The following is an 18,531-nucleotide window of genomic DNA, read 5'->3' as shown; positions in this document are numbered from 1 at the left end:
TTCTCAGCAATATTAGCCAAAATATACCACGATTGTGTTGCTCCGCAAGAAAACTCAGCCTGAGAAAATATCCTTGCGATAACTACTCTGGGAAATTCTAGAATCCCTGCTCCTTCGCTTCCTTTGTACAGTTACCGATAGACTTTCGGTCAGCCGAATAGAATCTCAATTACGATCCATATTCATCGAGTTCGAAAGGCCTCACACTTTACTTCCTTCGCTGAAAGTTGCTTCCGCGTCTACTTTTTTTCTGAGAACAGCTGGCTTTTTTTTTTAATGAAAACAGAGCGTAGAAGTTGGCACAGTGATTGGATTATCATTCTCCACTTTCATCGTAGACTTTCCAAAGGGCCCTGCACAGGCTTGACATTTAGCGGAGGCACGGCTGCGAACATTTAGCCGGTTATCTACTTCGGGAAGCGGCGATCGATCCCTCGACATCATTCTGTAACCTTTGACCGAGATGGTCTGTCGGATTGAATTACTTGGCTTCGTTCAATTACTCCCAATTTCATGAACTTGCAATGTATCCCCATTATTCCCGGTATCCGATCAATGGGGCAGTGGAAGGTGATTCTTTTAAGCATTTATTTACTGCTTTACATCCTTATTTCATTGGGGGAAAAAATATTGCTGCGTTCTCCTAAAAAAATTGTTAAAAGACTGCAAGAATGCGAGGTGAAATTCTATCAGAATATCCCTGACTTATTAGGATTTTCTTCTTCGCAGAATATACTGGCTGCTTTCACATTTCAATTAAAATGTCAGCGTTAACCAGAAGCTTTGGCTACGAAGCAGAATCGTGCGCCACAGGTCAGCGAAGGCTACCAATACACCAGCTAGCGAACAAGCTCAACGCAGAAGAGACTTCTTCTCGAAGGAAGGCCGGAGTAACTTCTCACGCATCGAACGGCTACGCAGCCATAGTTGCTGATATAAAACCGTAGGCGCAGGCCAAATCCATGAGAAGCAGTGCTGCGCACCCAGCGGAGCAGGGTTGCGCAGAGCGAATGGTTAAAGGGAATATCAAAGCAGCCTGAAAAGCATTGGAAGTGAGTCCTGCGGGAGGTGGAAGAACCGTGCGCGCCACGAAAACTCTAATTGGGCCAGGAAAATTCCATGGTTAATCCGTGGTCGATTCCCAGCGACACGAGTTCCTCCGGAACGACGCCTGGGCAATCCTTTCACGCAAGTTATTGGAAAAGTTGGAGCACGTCGGGGGCCTCCTATTGGAGCCAGACACCGCGCGCATTTTTATGCGGGACGGAGCAACAACCTTTGTGCTCGAAAAGCTCGCCTGGAAATATTATTATGTCGCGGTGAATTCGCTGGGATATTTGAACAGCAAACGTCCTCTGGCTCGTCAGCAGTGGCGCACCTTGGATCGCTCCAGAGCGCTGCCTTGGATGTAAAATCGCTCGGCCTTCGAGTCCCGCGTTCCTCTGCAATTTCTGCAGGTTTAAAAAAAAAGAAATACGGGCTACCGAACAATTCTCCTTCAAAGGGTGGGTCCTTCCTCGCGGAGATTTATTATTGCGACCTCGCGTTTGCCTCTCCTCCGCGACTGGCGTTCAAAAACTACCGGCTTCCAGACAATTAATTCCCAAAGGGTTGTTCACGGGGCGCGCGGCGAATATTCGCCGGGGCCGAAGCTCCGCGGACGATTAGCGAGCGGGAATTTTGGGAAACGGGTCGCGGATAAACGAGTCCACTCGAACTTCAAGTCCCCTCGACGAAGTAACGACGGGGCGAAACGAGCTGAACTTTGGCGGGCCCTCCGCCGCGCATAAATCAATTTCCCCCTAATTTCGAGTAGTTCTAAACGACTGATGCGCCTGCAGTTTGTCCGGCGATTTTTCTTTGGCCGGAATCACGGCGCGTCGGGAATAATCTCAGCCGAGTGGTGGGACCTCTAGAGGACTCCCCGTTAGCGAGGGGAATCCAGGTGGAAGAGATATAGAGGCAGGGTATTCCTGTATTTTTCTTGGATAAGATTATAGGCGTAGCTCGTGCACGGACGAGCAGGATTACCCAATAAGCGGCTCCTTTCTCTTCCCGATAAAGCCTTGGGAAACGTAGCCGATTCCCGAAGCGATATCTTCCGAGTGACCGAGTCGAAAGTTCCTCTTCAGGCCTGCTCAAAGCCCGCCCCGAGTGTTCCTTTTATCGGAGTCGCATTCTGGAGACTCTTTTCGAGGAGTACACACACAGAGAGGCCGGCGCACTCGGTACGTTCGGTGACTTTAATTCCCCGCGTAGGGAAAATATTCTGTGGTGGGCGGTGATGGAGCAAGTTATAAGGGATTCACTTGTAAAATATTATTATTCATTGCTGTATTTAATGCTGGTGTGTTAAAAACGAAACGATGGAAACGGATTAAAAAGGGACACTTTTTTGGATGTGAAATGCGTAGGATTCGAATTTTGGATTTTTTGAGCAGTGTAAGTTGTAGAGCGCTAAAAAATGAATTAAAAACGCAGGGGGAGTTATTTCCGCGCGAGGCTTCGTTTTCGAGAAAATCGAGTTTGAAGCCGCAGCGCAGCGCGGGGGTTGTTTACTTTAGAGTCGATTTTCTCGAAAACGGGGGGTCGTGGGGAAAAAATTCTTTCTACGTTTCGCGTTCGTTTTGTCGAGGGGAATCAGTTTCGCCGGGTGGGGGAGCGAATTTACAATGTTTAAGGTCGAGGGGGATGAAAAATTATGGGATTAAAAAGTTGCAGGAGTTAGGGCACTTGAGGGAGCTGTGGGGATTATGAGACACAGCAGATTCGTGGGAGTTGGCGTGGAAAAAGCTGTTCTTTATATTAGAAAGGAAGTTTCGCAAATTGTTAGGAAGCACGAGTTCTTGTTCGTTATTTAAATAACGGGCAAAGAAATTCCTCATTTTTATGGCAGGTTTTGTTCATTGAAAAAACGAGGGGGCAGGGGAATGTGAAGTAGGGGATGTCTGGCAACATAGTTCGCAGCTCGCGAAACCGAAGTTCCTTGAAGATACTTTTGGGAATACGTGTATCAAAACAGAATTGTTCTCCCGTTGCGAGGCTCTCGCAGTCGATATTAAATTCCCAAAAGGATTCTATAAATTCAATAAAAGTGACCCAGTTGAGGAGGAACGCTCGCGCGTGGTCGGTCGGAAGAGGAACAAGGCAAATAAACCAGTCTATTTGCAGTGGCCACAGAGAGCAGTTTTCCCAAATTTTATTGCACTCACCCCGCACTGTGGAAGTTACATGAATCGCTTATTACAGGAAAGACAAACGACAGTCGAAGACTGAAAAATCTGCCTCACAGTTGAGGAATTTTATCATTCCCCTGGCTACAGGGTTTCATAAAAATACTCCCTTCTATCCCACCCCCTGTAGAATTTTAGTCCCTTTATTTTCGAACTTCGAATATCCAATTAGAAAATTCCTTGGGTGACACGAACTTCAGAAAAATACGGGGAATCGATTCTACGCGAAAAAATGAATCGAAAATGTGGAAAGAAGTTTCACCACGCGAGCCTTCGTTTCCGAGAAAATTGAAATCGAAGACGCGGCTCGCGGCGCCATTCAGGTTCGCGCGCGTCATTTTCAAATTCGATTATCTCGAAAACGAAGGCTCGCACGACGAATCTTCATCGCACGCTTTTAATCCATTTTGTAACGCTGAACCTCGTCCGTGCATTTTCGCAACTCCACCCTTAACAGATCTCCCTTGGCTTCGGCGAATATGCCCAAATTTACATAGCCAAAATCCGCCAAAAATACAAACCGAGCTTCCAAATCTTCAACCACCGCAGCTCGTCCTAAAAAAGCATCCATTCCCCTCGAAACCCACTCGAATCCACGGGGCGCACCTTGCCCCTTGAAAACGGCAATATTAGCTGCGCCGCGAAATCCCCCCGTCTCTTAATATCCAGACGGCAATTTCATTAATCCCATTTGGTCTCCACGGACAGTTCGAAGCTCCCCGGGTCCTCCAAGCTGCCGGGGACCTTCGGCTCCTCCAGGAAGCCCCGAAATGGCTCCCGCCACCCCTTGAAATCTGAGATGAAAAAAGAAAGAGAGAGAGAAAAAATTGGACACGCAGCTTTGTCGCAATCAACGCCTCGCTCAGAGGCCGTATTAACTCGGTAAAAAGCCAGCGCAATATATGTCACGTATTGTACGTACCTCGGTACATACGAGCCACATACTTCTCTTATGTGCCCCACGGTAGACACATAGAGAGTCCAACACCGGCGTGCATCGACCTCTGGGAGAGTAGGCGCTCGCGCTGTCGCGCGCGCGCGCGCGCGCACCCAGCGTGGAAATGTGGTCAAACACCCGGGACGGAAGAGAGCGGAGACGTTCACGTACACACACAGAGGCCACCCTCGAAGGCTGGGTGAATTCAGTTCAGTCGGAGCCACTTCAGGATCGCGAGACGCAGGCGCGCTGCCCTCCGGCGTCGTATCGCAGGATCCCACCCCCTCCTCCTTCCCCTCCCGAGTTTTTTTCCCCGTGACCCTGTCTGTTCCTTCTTTATTTTTCTCTTTCCCCCTGAACGTCTTCGCTGGGCTCGCCTGGCTCTCTTCTCCTGATTGTCCCTGGTGTCTTCTTTTGGTTCGGGGGTGGGATGTTTCTCGGGCTTCCCGAGGCGAAAGGGGTCGGCGTGCCTTCTCTTGGACGCTGGAGAATTCTCATTTTCCTTGGATCGGGGGTGTTTCTGTTGTCCCTTCTTTTGTTTAGGTATTTGTATTTCTTCAGCTCCGTTCAAACCCCTTGTATTTCCTCCTCCTCCTCCCTCCGACCATACTCGAATTTCGATCCACCCCATTGTCTCCCCCGCCTTTGTTTCAAGTCCCACTCGATTTCTTCTTTTGTGCGCCGCGGCTCTACCGGGCCTCCCTAGTTTTCTTCGGCAGCCAAGACCCGATCAGTTTCTCCCTCGTTTACCTTCACCCCCAATTTCCACTTCCTCGCCCCTCAAATTTCTCTTTCTAATTCCCACCTCCAACCACCTCTGCCCCTCTCGCCATTTTCCTCTTTCACAATCCGCGATCCGTCACTTTCTTCCACATCCTGCGCCCCACATCTCCTCTCTGCCCTATATTCCATATTTCTCCTCATTACAGTTTTCCTATTCTTCCTTCTCATTAACAACCTCTCCCCTACCCCCCTCCCAGTCGCTCTTCGCATCCTTCGCCCCTCCTCCGTCGCTCCCCCCACCCGCCAGTCGCTCTCCCCTCCGCGCGCAGCCGCTCCTCCGGCGCCTTTCAGCCTCTCGTTCTAGCGAACCGCAAACGCTCCTTCTTCTCGCTCCCTTTCGTCCTCGAATCTCCCACTGCGATGCATTTTTTCGCCCCCTCCTCCCCCTCCACAGAACGACGGTGAACGTGCGTACGCCTGCGTACACGCCGTTACTACTTACTACTACGGTTTTACTACTGATACTTCCGGAGCTACTACGCGCAGTAGCGTAGCTTTACGTTTCCACCGCCCAGCTCCTCTCCCCTCCCTCCCTCCCTCCTCAGCCAACCCCCCACTACTCCGCTCCTTCCCACTCGTCCTCGTTTTTTCTCGACTCCGTATCCCTCCGTACGATTTTGATTCTTCGATTATCATGTAACCCCCCCACCCCTAAAAGCGGTTTAAGAGATTTTTGCGCTCTTCTTTTTTGCTCGAGCATTATCGATGTTTTTCAGCGTGGCAGGAGGGTTCGACGGTGTTTTACGTGGAGCAGCTTTTGCTTCGGAATATTTCTCGCGACTAATTTTCGGGGGTTTGGGAATTTTAGTCTTACATTTTTTGAAGCTTGTCATTGCGTTGATATTAGGTTCTTTATTTTTTAATTTAAACTTTTATTTGACTAACCTAATACGTATTTCGTCAATCAAAATAGTCACCATCGACTTTAATACACTTCTCCCAACGCGAAATAAGTGCACCACTGCCCTTCTGAAAGAAATCCAGAGTACGAGAGGCAATAAATTCAGCGAATGCAGTTTTTACATCCATTTCTTCTCGAAACACGTTTCCAATCAAAACGATATCTAGGTGCTTGAAAAAAATGGTAGTCTTTAGGTGAAAGGTCAGGAGAACAAGGAGGGTGAGGGAGAACTTCGCACTTCGATTCTGCTAACTTTTTAAAGGTTTGTTTCGCAGTGCGTGGTCGAGCATTATCACGAAGACCAGTGCCGGCTGTTGAATACGCAGTTTTTCATACATGATATAAATTTCTTGACAGTATTTGTCTGGATTTATGGTTTCACCCCGTTTTAAAAATGAAAAATGCACAGCACCCCTTGCTGACCACCATACAGACACCAAAATCTTTCTCGGATGAAGGTTCGGTTTCGGCATATGTTTTGGGGCTTCATCTGCATCCAGCCACTGTGCAGACCGTCAAATTTTTCGCACCAACGCCTAGTGGTGCGATCACTAGCAGTAGCATTGCCAAAAGCAGTATTCATATTCCGCGTTGCCTCAGCCGCACTGTGACCAAGTTTCAACTCGTACAAATAAATTATTCGAATTTCCTCATTTTCCACGATCAATTAAAACTGTTTTTAATTATTTATACCGCGCAATATAACAGAAATTATATACGCCAAACCACGCGTGGGACGTCTACTTTTCAAACGAGAGCTAAGCTGCAAAGCCGAGAAGTTTAAATTGTAGAAAAGGGCCATTTGATTTGCAGCAACCTAATATTTGTGGAATAATCTCCGTTTGGGTGTTCCCAGCTCTGAGGGCCTCGGAGTTTTCGTGCCGTTTTCTTGCCCGAGTCATGAACGCGCCATTTGTTTCAAAGGAGCCGGCTCCAGTGTCCCAAATCGTTTCTCATATCGAGCCCCGGCGTCTTTTTCTGCTCAGCGGATGGATTCCGTCGGGAAGTATACGGCTGGCCAATGGAGCGGTGCCAAATTGAAACAGAACCGCGGTAAATCGGGCCGCCTCGGATCCAGCGGGACACTTCTCCGCGTTAGGAGCCACCCTCCTCCGTCTTCCAACCCCTAAGCCACACGGTGCACCGTTGAAGCTTTGGAAATAATTTTTATACCTCTTCGGGCGATGTCAGTCGTCGCGAGACGAGGGTCCATGAGGCGAGAACGCGTGCACCGGTCCAGGACACGTAAAATCCGCCCGTTTCGCGAAAGGTCATCACACATGCGCCCCGTGATTCCGTTCGAAACTCAATGAAAACGCCACGCTCCAATACCGCTCGCTACTACCAGCAGAAAAAGCGACTTCCATTCAAATTAATTCGGTTAATTCGGGAGGGAAATAATGGACCCGCTGCTTGCATTTTCGGGGAATCAAAAAAAAATCTGCCCAGGGGTGAATTGATTGAATTTCTGAGCGAAGAAGTTTGTCACTTTGGAATGGCCAATCTTCTTCTTTTCGGCTCCAAGTTTCATGTTGGTGTTTTTCTAGAAAACCTTAGCAGCTGGAAAATAGATCACACGATTCTGGAGCTAGTTCGTAGACGTGGGTGGTCTTACGCAACTCCTGTTCTCCAGAGTTCGAGAGATTTGAAGAGGAAAATGACAACCAATATGCAAAGAGTGATTAAATTAAGCTCGTTTACCAGGAACAATATCCTCTGCGCCCAGACAATCTCATTACCTCACTCGCCTCAGGTTGGTCCATCTTGGATCCACGAGAAAATGGGGGTAATTAAAAAATAATTAGCGTTCCCCGTCTTGCCAGCACGCCAGAAGGGGATTACAGGTTGCGGGGAGGCGTAATCTCCGAGAACAGATGAGAGAAACAGAACCCACATGCCTCTAAATACACCTGAAGAATAAAACACTGCCTGCGCTCGCTCTTTGCTGGCTTGGGATCTGGTTGCAGCCTCTGGGCGCCGGGAACTGGGCCCGGAACTTCGTCACAGGCGTTACCAAGGAGTCCTTGGTCGTTTGCATATTTTCCGGGGATCAAATTGCAGTCTGACTGTCTGCTTTTGTTGTTAGGCCTTGTGCCCCTTACGAGGGGTTGAAACTAATTAATTTCACCTAGCTGAGCCTGGGGAAGTAGACGAAGAAGGGGAGGGATGGGGGCACTGCGGAAGAGATAAATAAGTGGAATTGGGATTGGTTAGGAAAGGAGAAATCGCGGGATTAGGGCGGTTAAGGTGATGGAGAATTGTGGAGGGGCTTGTGGGGGTGAGGAATTAGAGGAATGGAGGAAGGAGAGTGGGCAGAATTTAGGGGGTGAAGATGGGAAGACATGGAGGAAGGAACTAGAAGTTGATTGGGAGGCGAAGAATTCTGAGAGAAAGAAGAGTGACGAGAGATGGGCCCAACCCAGACCTACATCAACTTCCAAAGTCCCATCAACTGGAACTGACCAATCAGTTGATCATCGATGCCCACCCTGCACCAGGAGCGAGTCACAAGAGCTACCCGAGGCAACGTCACCCCTAATCAGCGTTTTGGGTCAGCAGCAGGGGCCCAGCACCTGCAAAGCAGCGGAGGATCACAAGCTCCCATCAGTCGTCCAGGATCAGCATGCTGGACAGCTGCAAAGAAGACCAGTGTGTCCAACCACCGGGCCTGCCTAGGAGGACCATTTACCCCTGGCACAAGAAGAGGAGTACGTAGGATCGAGTGGAAGCTGGAGGAGCAGCAGGCTGTGGTGGAGGCAAGCAACTCTTGAACCACCTGGCCACGCGGAGGGGGTGTAGGAGTCGAGAAGGGGCCCCACTGGGGGGATGCAATTAGAGGAGAGTCGCGAAATAAAATTGTGGGAGGGGGGCAGATGAATATCCTCGAGCTGGGGGGTGAAATAGGTCGAAGTAAAAATAATGGGAAGATCGATGACAGGAGGACATTCGGGCTGCGCAGGGAGACAAATGTGGGGTCCAGGAGAGAGGGCGAGATTCATCGCGAGGAGGGAAGTAGACCCGATCGCCTAGGATGATGAAGAGGAACCGGTCGAAGCTGAAGAGGACAGGTGCATTAACGGTGCAGGATTAGGGGTATCGACGAGGCAGAAGAGTGTCTTTGAAGTCCGCTACCTCCTGCAGGAGGATCAGATTGCTCGATTCCATAACGCGTACACCGCAGGACTCTTCGCATCTCCGCCACCCCGGGTAAGGTGAACGTCCCAATTTCTGCTCACTTAAGAGGTTACTCGTCAGAAAGGAGGCGTAGAAAATTTGTTTTTGATCAAAATTTGCAGAGTAATTGATTAATTCTTTAGTAATAAATCAACCAGTCGAAAACTATTTAAGAAAGATATTTCAAGATGTTTAACCACTAGTAATTTGTAATTAAATATAATGCTTTAAGTTACGTATTTCTACTCACCATTTGTACCAATTTCTGCTCACATAATATCTTGCCTTTTCAGGTAAAAATAAGTTACATCTTACAGTGAACCATAAAATAATGATAAAAAAAAAAAAATAATAAAATGCCTTCGAATAGAAATAGAGGTTACAGCATATATCGAATTGCGAGGTTTTGTTGCTAAAATTTTGGTGAGTAGAAATGCGGACACGAGGGTGATTCACTTGCCCCTAAACCTAATCACCTATTTTCTACTTAAAATAATGAAAACCAGTAAAAAATCTACATCCAGAGCGCAATACGGTATCTGTTTTTGTTATTAAATAAGAACTTTTACTGCAAAAAATCCCTGCCCAATTATGGAATACCAACAGTGACCCTTACGACAACCAGGTAAAATACATTAAAAAAATCTCTGATTTTAAAAATATTTCGTTGCTTACGCTGCACTTTGATTACCTACCCCCAAGCTCGCGCAGCACTGGCGTAAATGTTCGAATAATTTACAATTATTTTGTTGCAACTACAGTACAAACGTGACGCTTATAATAATAATAAAAAAAAAAAGATACGAAATGAGCAGAAATTGGGACATTCACCTTACGCCTTGGTATTGTCGCCGGAGCGCGACCACTGACGAGGGACACCGAAAACGAGAGGCAGGGGCGGTAGAAGGAAGAGGGACCAAACAGCAGAGAACCAGCAGCGTACAGCCGACCTGGCCAGGCCAGAGAGGACGAAGATAAAGGCCTGCAGGGAGAGGCGGAGGGGTCAGCGTAACCGAGAGTCAACGGGAGGGACAGAGTACGGGCAGTGGCTGGCAGGCCGGGGCTGTCGGGTGGGTGGGAGTGTGACGTCACGCCGGGTCGATACTCACCCACACTCGGCACCCTGGTGTCGTAGGGATCGGGGGACGCAGGCGCGGCCTCGTACGCTCCTGATCGCTACTTCCCGCCATATTAGCCAGCATGGGGTAGGCGAGGATGTGGCGAGGATGGTGCAATAGGGGTGGGCTCGTGCTGCTTCCTATCCCGCGAGAAGTAATCCTCGGGCCCTGACGTCGCGTGGCTGGGAGGAACGCCGTCTTCTCGCGTGGTGCACCCGCGTCACACTGCGCGGGGGTTGATCCTTGGAGCACGGGCCTGAACGGGATAGAAGCCGAGAGGGGCGGAAGGCGGAAGGGTGGCCCAGTTCCTTGCCGCCGTCGATCCGTCCGCGTTCACCACGGAAGACCACGTAGGCGCGTTGGAGACGCATGGATACGCTGGTCGGCACGAAACGCGCGGCACCAGGTCGTACAGAGGCAGACAGCCGGAAGGAGGAACTGGCCTGGACGCAGGAGCCGGCCAGGGAGAGGGGCGCTGAGGGCTGCACGAAGGGCGAGGAGCTGCTGAACGCAGCCGGGATCACCGAGGACACCGCGAACAAACGGGGCTGCAAATCGGCCGCGCAAGTGTGGATGTCGTTGTTGTCCATCTGCGACCGAATGTGCAGCTCCGCCGCGTGGCTCGTGCTCATCACATGCTTCCACGGGGTGCGTTTCCTTCAAAGTGTTACTGCCACTTTCTGCCCCGAGATTCCCTGCTTGGAAGCTGCGCGCAGTGGCTGGATGTCTGTGGTCTGCGAAGGTTGAGGCTTCAGGTGTAGCCTGCTGGCGCCGAGGAACGTGTTCGAAAGTGACGAGGACTCTGCTCGGCGCTGAGGCTGAAGCTGAGGACGAGGCTTGAGGGAACGACTGAATGTAGTTTACTGGGGTCTTTCGGACGAACACCTGGCGAAACCCTAGAAGCGGCTGGTTTGTAGGGATTCAGGCCTCTTGGGGGACTAAGAGGTTCTATCTCTTGTTCAGCAAGAGGGACATGGATGATGCTTTGCTGGTTCTACGTGTTTCTTTATCGCGGTGTCTTGGTTCCATTGTCCGGAGGCTTGTTCGTGCGGGATTTTAAGCTCCCAAGTCTTCTCTCGCTGTGCTCTCTGGCATTGCTTTGATAAAAGCGACCCTCTGGATCATTTGAATAATGTATTTGTGGAAGCATCGGGTTGTCTTTCGCGGATCTAGTCCGGTGGTGTATTTAAGACCATTCTCTATGAAAATAACTTTGCGTAACCCAGAGTGAAACACGAATCAGGAAAGTACCATCCGGCTGACGTTTGACCGGTACCTTTGTGAATTCCAGAATTAAGCATCCGATAATGGAAATGGGTTGATTAATTATACAGCCAGATTCTGCGTTCCGAATCCTATTTGTGGAGCAATGCTCGTCGCAATATCAAGGAATCGATATAGTTCAGGCGGTCGCAGAGTTTTTAAAAGAGAGCCGCGGCTAGCTGAGACAACCGGACGGTTAAATGAAATGTAAAATCTTGAATTAACTGTGTGAATTTCAGATCGCCCGGTCGCAAAGGGGGAGGGGAAAAAAGACAGCGACAGTGCCAGCACGTTGCAGCCACTGTTTGCACTGCTGATTATTATCTGGCCTGAATAACCGACAAAAGAGGCTCCGGTCTGTTTTTGGTGGGAGGATCCTCTGAGCGCGTGCATCTCTGATAGCTCGCAATTTCACGGAGGCGAATCAGGTTGAAAGGGCTTGCAATTTTTACGAGCCTTTAATCAGCCTGCTGATTGAATCTCGCGTGCTGCCGCCGCAAAGAAATTTCCCCTCGCTTAGCCTGATTTGTTGGCGGCTTTTAAAGCTAATACCCTCCGTGCCCGAGCAAACTTTAGATTCATTATTATTTCTCGAGCGCCTCGGTTTTAAAGGAAATAAAAATATATCGGAGGGAATTGTTCAGTCACATGTTCGTAGTGGAAACACGTGGCTCCGTCTATTCAGAGATTCTGCTAACAGCCTAAGAGGACTTGCGCTTGAATCTCTTTGTGTGAAAATGTTGACCAAGCTGCACTAGCTGGAAGGAGCTTTTATATATTTAGGAAACTAATGCGCTGCTCGAATTTGTACCAATTTGGAAGATTACATTTGAAAGATTCCTGGGGTGCAGACGACGCAGGAGTCTACAGAGGCCCCATTAATGGAAGAAGCACTGTAGAGGCAATGTGATGGAGCTAATGTTAATTAGTATTGTTAATCTGATTGCAGGAGGGCCGGGGGGAAGTGACAGACATAAGCGCAAGTCCTGGGCGGCAAGTACCTGCCAACCAGCTGCGCCCCAAGGAGCCACCCCCCATGGTCATTCAAGGAGACTTCAGGAAGGTACCCTCAACGATATTTCCCTTCCAACGATTCCCCGGAATTTCTCAGACTTAAGAAACCTCGATGCAGGCAGTCTGTGGTTTTTAAAAGCATCTCCAGTTGTAATAGTACAAGGATTTAGAGCTTACCGAAACCGTAGCTGACCATTCTCCTCTTTGTCGCACCGCGATGCCTTAAGGGGAGGTTCTGGTCTAAATGTCGATTTCTTTTTTATTTCATTTTTCGAATGTTCAACCTTTTTGGAAAACGTGTTTAAAAGGATTTGTTGAAATTCGTAAAATTCCCGGAGTTATAGGCATTTGAGTCGCGGCAAATGCATGGGTCACAACCGGCCACTCGGCGCTCACGTAAAACTTTAAACGCGTTTTTCCCGAGACAGTGTTCTCAAAACGGTGGGACTTGTATCTTCAAATGTTATTATCCAATTCGACTGAAACTTTTTTTATTTTGAAGATTATTCTGTTGGCTAGGGGAGGAACTAAAAAAAATACAGAAAGTTGAAAATTTATGATTTTCAAAGGCGACGAAAGGACGAAAAATACAGGGAAAAGTGATTTCAAACTTGAAGTGTCGTTATTTTTTAAAACAAATGTAATTTTTGTATTTTTTTTAGTTCCCCTCCTAGCCAAAAGAATAATCTTCAAAATAAACAAGGTTTCAGTCGAATCGGATAATAACTTTTGGAGATAGAGGTCCCACCGATTTGGATGAATTTTTTGACGCCTTGGCTTTAACGACTCCCCAAGGCTGTCTGCAATGATTAATTATAAAACAAAAAATATATTTCTATAATCTAAGAGATCCTTAATACAATGCAACAAGTCCCGTTAAATTATATATAGTAGTTTTCCTTTAATTAATTCCTAAATATTACCTATTTTTTTGGGCTCTAGACCAGAACCTCCCCTTAAGTAACAGATATCTTGATCCTTGGAGGTTCGCTGGACCTCCAAGAAGCCAATCAATAAATCTGATTACTGGAACGGTTCAAGTAGGTAGAGAGAGACGCATCGGGGAGAAAGGAATCGAGTTACAGAAAAGCATCGGACCCCATTCCCCTTTGCGAAATTGTTCCAGTAACAAATTCGATGAAACACATCCACGGCCGACTGGCAGTTGCTTTTGTTTCGCGATAACATAATTAAAGAGTAGAGAGCTAGCGACTGGAACAATTTCACGTACGTTGTACGCTAAGGTAGTTTGCTTTATGCTCGTTGAAGTGGAAGGACCTGTCGTTGCAGGTGAGCGGGATCAGCACAGAGATCTTCAAGCAGATCGAGACTGTAGAGAACGATCATGACGCCTCCACCGCAGCAGCCCTGGAAGCTGTGGAACGAAGGGGTGAGATGGTCGTACGGGTCATCGAGCCACGACAAATGGGCAGGCAGGCGGCTGACGCAGCGAAGAAGTTCATTGTGATGCAGGTGCGACACTGTTCGGTCTCTTCCAAGCGAGCCGAAATTCAGCTCATTAACTCTCAGCTGCGTCTTCATTCCTGAAGCGTGTTTATATTCTGAAGAGCGCGAAGTCGTCAACCACCAACTGTTCAACTCTGCGCTTCAGTTTCATGGCATTCCAATGAGATATAGAAGCTATCTGAACACAGTTGAAAGCGTATTCCCCACTCGAACGGATAGTTCGACCCTCATCGACGAGGAATCCCAGCGCTTAGAGCGAAGAAAAACCTATTCCTCAGCCTCCATCTACCGCTTCCTTCGCCGTAAAGCATTGGCAATGTTGCAGAAACCCCTGCGAGTCCTAAATCACATCCCACTGCAGCAATATGCCAAGTAGCCTCCTATCGGTACCACATCTTCAACGAGAAAAACGTTGTCGATCTCCGTTTCGCGTGATTCCCTCTAAACACTCCTTGCCGGCCGCCAGAAATCCGCGGAGGTAGGTGGTAATTCCGCGTGCATTTTCGCGACCTTTGCGCCCTCGAATTATGCCCGGGGCGTTATACTTCCCCTGGCCGGCTAGAATAATTACCCCAGCGAGCAACGAAGCAATTCCAGCCAGTGTATTTTCTTATTCCCTCGGTTCGTAACGTTGGGGGACATCTGCTGTATCGCCTCCACCCTGTTGTTCCAGGATCCGAAGCACTCTATCCACTTTGTGGAGATAATCAAAAGGCCGGGTCAGACGCTGGGGCTCTACATACGGGAAGGAAACGGCGTCGACAGGAACGACGGCGTCTTTATCTCGAGGATAGCCCTGGAGACCGCAGTCTACAACAGCGGCTGCTTGAAGGTGAAGCCACCCACTCTTTCCTCCGCTTTTCCCTTCGTCCAGCGTCGAGCTAATTGCCTGGAAACGATTTCAGATCAGAATTTAACGGAGCACTCCCTCTGAGAGCTGAACTATTAGCTTGCGAGCGACTTCTCGTTTTTCAAGTGTAACGCGATAGCGCGCAGCTTTATGGGCTGCCGAGTCTTTGCTCTCCGTCCAAGGGATCTTATTACTAAAACAAATTGTTACCCTTGTCTATACTAGGTCGGGGATGAGATCCTCGCGGTGAATTTGGTCGACGTGACGCACATGAGCCTGGACGACGTGGTGATCATCATGTCGATACCCAGGAGGCTCGTCCTGGCGACAAGGCACGGCCAGCACCAGCCAATCTCTCACAGTCGCCAGACCGAGCACAAGGCGCCTCCAGTCGTTGTGATCAAGAGGGAGTTGAACGAGGACGAGAGCGACCATGCGACGAGCAACCACGTCAGGTACTTCAAACGCGTTCAAAGAAATGAAACAGTAGCAAATTATAGGAGAAGAAAATCACTTGCATGTAGAGCCACCCGAGAAGCTTGGCAAGGGAAATGTGTCGTAAGAAAATTAATATCATTAGGAGTAGTGGAACTCGCACAACTTCCCGGAGAAAACTTCTTAGCAGCTTGCAGTAATTACGGAGACAAAGAAATTATAATGGGAACTGTTCGATTGGGTACCAGTTAAAGTTTAATTGTTCCGGCGCACTGTTCTGGAATGATCAGTTGCAACTTTTATTAGGATCTAAGCTGAGTTGCTTCTCCTTGAATGTTTGCACCCGCTGAGCACCGAGTTTCCGTCGAAGGGGATACAGCTCTTGTTTGAATTATAGGGATGGTAATCGTAGACGCGGCGACGGCCGGGAGATGCTGCCATCCAGGTCCAGACTGGGCCTGACAGGTCTGGGGTCTAGCCAGGATCTGGGGTCCAGCAACGGCGACCTGTACTACAATTCCAGACCAGAGGGACACTGGTCCTACCAACCACCGCCGCCCCCGGTTATCACACACCAGCCGAAACCATCCGCGACGCAACACTTCCAGCCGTACGAGCGCGGGTACCCGAAAACTTTGGAGAGCTTGGCTGAAAAAGTAAGTGCTGAGTGATATCTCAATTCTCGTCCAGGATTCTGACGCGGGTGGAGATTTAATTACAAGATAATTAAAAGGATTATCCAGGCAGCGTTGTAGCTAAAGAGAAACTAAGATAATAAAGCGGAAGAAATTTAATTTCTGATAAGAATCACGAAACTTCGGAGGGAAGTTCTGCTCCCTTGAAGCTCGGGCAGGAATTCCAGGCCTGATAAAGTCCGCGAAGAATCAAAGGTATAATTGAGAGAGAGAGCTCGAACGTTGATGAAGTTCCTGAGAGATTATAAAATACAAAGCTCCGCAGTGTACAGGGATTCTTTGGACGTCGCTGCGCCTGCAGCTTCGACGAGTTCGACTTGAAATCTCCACCTGCGGCCAGGAGTAGGTCACACATAGATGTTCTAGACGCTGTGGATCGAGCACCCTTTCACACACCTGTCTGCACCAAGTTGACACTTGTTTGCCCTTCTCTGTCTTCGATTGCCATCGCGTTTAATAAGAAAGTGGTGAATTCGTGGCTGTATCTCGAGACACTCCTGATAGAGATCAGTGTGATGCGAGCCGCCGAAGCTTCCAAGCCTTTTCGACCGGGGGGGAACTCGCCTTGCCGCTCTATGGCGACTCCCGTTGAACCGAGTTGAGCCTGGCAAAGGTCGGAGGATCTTTGGTGGGGCGGTCCAAATGGCTTGGAGGGCAGCTCGCTCGTGTTTCGACCACGTGTTTCACATGACTAATCGGTTCTATGAATGAATGCTACGTTGATATTAACCAGGATTTCACAAAGGTAAAGAAACCACAAACTCTTTCTTGATATCTAGACTTGTGTATGACCGCAACTCCCTGCACAGTGCCCAGACCTGGACAGTCGACAAGTATTTGTACATTTTTCGCGAAGATCCCCCTGACTTTACTACGTCGGGGGGGATCCTGAGGCCTGGCACGGTTTCTCGAGACTCGCATTATAAACTGATTGGTCATTCCATCGGAGCAAAGTTTAATGAAAGACACCAGAGGAGTAGTAGTAGCCTGCTGACACCTAGACCACTTTATAGAACCCTGAAAAACGGCAAATAGTTGTCAGTGTCCACGTGGAATCGAACTGGCGTATGTCTGTCGCTGTTTGTGATGTGAACCCCCACACTTTTGTTGCCTTGTAAGCTTTGCTATGCATTCGTTCTTTCAATTTCTTTCTTTCTGAGTATTGCCTCTCCCCCTGGCGACCCGCGATCGTCATAGTCTGCCCGATGAATGGATCCCAAGAGCGATGGAGCCTCGTGAAGCAGCTTCTAACAATCCACGCAGCAGGGATCCATCCATCGTGGTATCACAGTATTTAAATTAAAGGTTCCTTCGATCACAGTCGTCTTAGAATTTTCTGGCTGATTTCATCAGAGATTCTTGCTTCCCTCAGTGGGAAAGCTAGGGAGATATAATCCCTATCGATGCTCCAGTTTGATCAAACTGAACTGCTAATGACGACCTCGACTGTGATGCGAAGGAACGAAGAAGCTTGTATCTGAGGGAGCAAGCCGACGCTGATGGGGATTAATGAATTCAGGTACACCCATTCTACACGGGGCCAGTAATGCCCTCGAACGGTGGTCGCCGGATGTCCACTGGCGCCGGAATGCAAACAGTAGGTGGCAGACTATCCGGTCAGACTCAGTCTTCGCATTACGGGTACGGCCAGCAGTCAGGCGGCGGAAGAATCATGCCGAGAAGTGGCTCGGATCAGCATTTGCCACGCGTTGATTATACAAGCATCACCACGCCTGCTCGACACACACTTCTCAGATCCAGCTTGAAATCAGGTCTGCAGCTTTGCCATCGAGTACATCCTTTGATTCTGCTCTGGCAAACCAAACAGTTCTGCGAGGCTGGGGTTTGCCCATTAATCCGGGATAAACTTGGAGTAATCCCTTGCTTTAACGAGCATCGCCTTCTGCTGGAATTTCTCATGGAACTGTGCATTAAATGTAGATTAAACGATGTTTCGGTAGCTCTGCAACTTTGTAGAATTCTTTGCTACAGAGTCATTGGTATTACTATCCCTTACTGCAGCGTTATCAGTGTCAGGAGGCTTTTTATTGAACAATGTAGGAACGACAGCGTTGAGATACAATACAAGGTACGCCACCCAAGGCGACAATACAGCCTCTGTTCAGAGGCAGGGCCAGTTCGGTACCCTGACGAGGAGGCATCGACCGTCTTTGGATTACGCTTCAGACACTGAAGCAACCTGCTCCAGTTCCCCGAAGTCTGCCTACTATTACTACAGCCACAACATGAACAATCCACCTCAGAGCAGCGCTGTGGCACACATGGCGACCCTCTCGAGGTCGCAGATTGGCCAGAGTTCCTCCGGTTAGTTGCTACCACGGTGCCTCTTGGAGAACCTTAGCGTCTGAAGAATTCGCGTGTGCCAGTACTTCTTTAAATGTTAGCTCGAGGACACCAGGTTTCTCTAAGTGTAATAAAGGTTCTTTTATTCTAATAGGTTTAAGGTCAAACTCGTTGCCCAGAAGTGGCAGAACGTTGCCCCAGCAACCTGGTCTCAGATCTGGGCTTAGCACGGTAGCATCTGGACTGATCGACCAGGAGGACAGCGATGGGGCACTGTCCGCGCCTGAACTGCCTTCCATCAGACGTGACAGAGGTAAGGAATTAATCCTGACTCCCGCAATGTCTGTTGATGGAAGA

The 18,531-nt window shown here is 48.8% G+C and overlaps 2 protein-coding genes across 16 annotated transcripts in view; both read left to right on the top strand.

Annotated features, from left to right (window-relative positions):
* The window catches only part of LOC143377293 (rho GTPase-activating protein 100F-like), a 112,134-nt gene that overhangs the window by 72,208 nt on the left and 21,395 nt on the right, over positions 1 to 18,531 (top strand). For all 15 annotated transcript variants that reach the window (XR_013087283.1, XR_013087282.1, XR_013087281.1 and 12 more), the window contains 8 exons: positions 12,359 to 12,472; positions 13,714 to 13,896; positions 14,564 to 14,722; positions 14,966 to 15,195; positions 15,573 to 15,831; positions 17,390 to 17,642; positions 17,932 to 18,195; positions 18,329 to 18,487. Coding sequence is in view for 10 of the 15 variants with exons in the window: in XM_076828391.1 (XP_076684506.1) it covers positions 12,359 to 12,472; positions 13,714 to 13,896; positions 14,564 to 14,722; positions 14,966 to 15,195; positions 15,573 to 15,831; positions 17,390 to 17,642; positions 17,932 to 18,195; positions 18,329 to 18,487 (1,621 nt within the window). In the remaining 5 variants the exon portion in view is untranslated. The remainder of the gene's footprint in view (positions 1 to 12,358; positions 12,473 to 13,713; positions 13,897 to 14,563; positions 14,723 to 14,965; positions 15,196 to 15,572; positions 15,832 to 17,389; positions 17,643 to 17,931; positions 18,196 to 18,328; positions 18,488 to 18,531) is intronic.
* LOC143377325 (uncharacterized) lies at positions 10,131 to 11,178 on the top strand. The gene has a single exon (XM_076828485.1). The coding sequence runs from the start codon at positions 10,516 to 10,518 to the stop codon at positions 10,891 to 10,893; it is 378 nt and encodes a 125-aa protein (XP_076684600.1). The 5' UTR covers positions 10,131 to 10,515; the 3' UTR covers positions 10,894 to 11,178.

This window comes from Andrena cerasifolii, chromosome 15, assembly GCF_050908995.1.
Source record: "Andrena cerasifolii isolate SP2316 chromosome 15, iyAndCera1_principal, whole genome shotgun sequence".
Classification (NCBI taxonomy): domain Eukaryota; kingdom Metazoa; phylum Arthropoda; class Insecta; order Hymenoptera; family Andrenidae; genus Andrena; species Andrena cerasifolii.
Note: the sequence above shows the minus strand (reverse complement) of the source record. Positions and strands in the feature narration are given on the sequence as shown.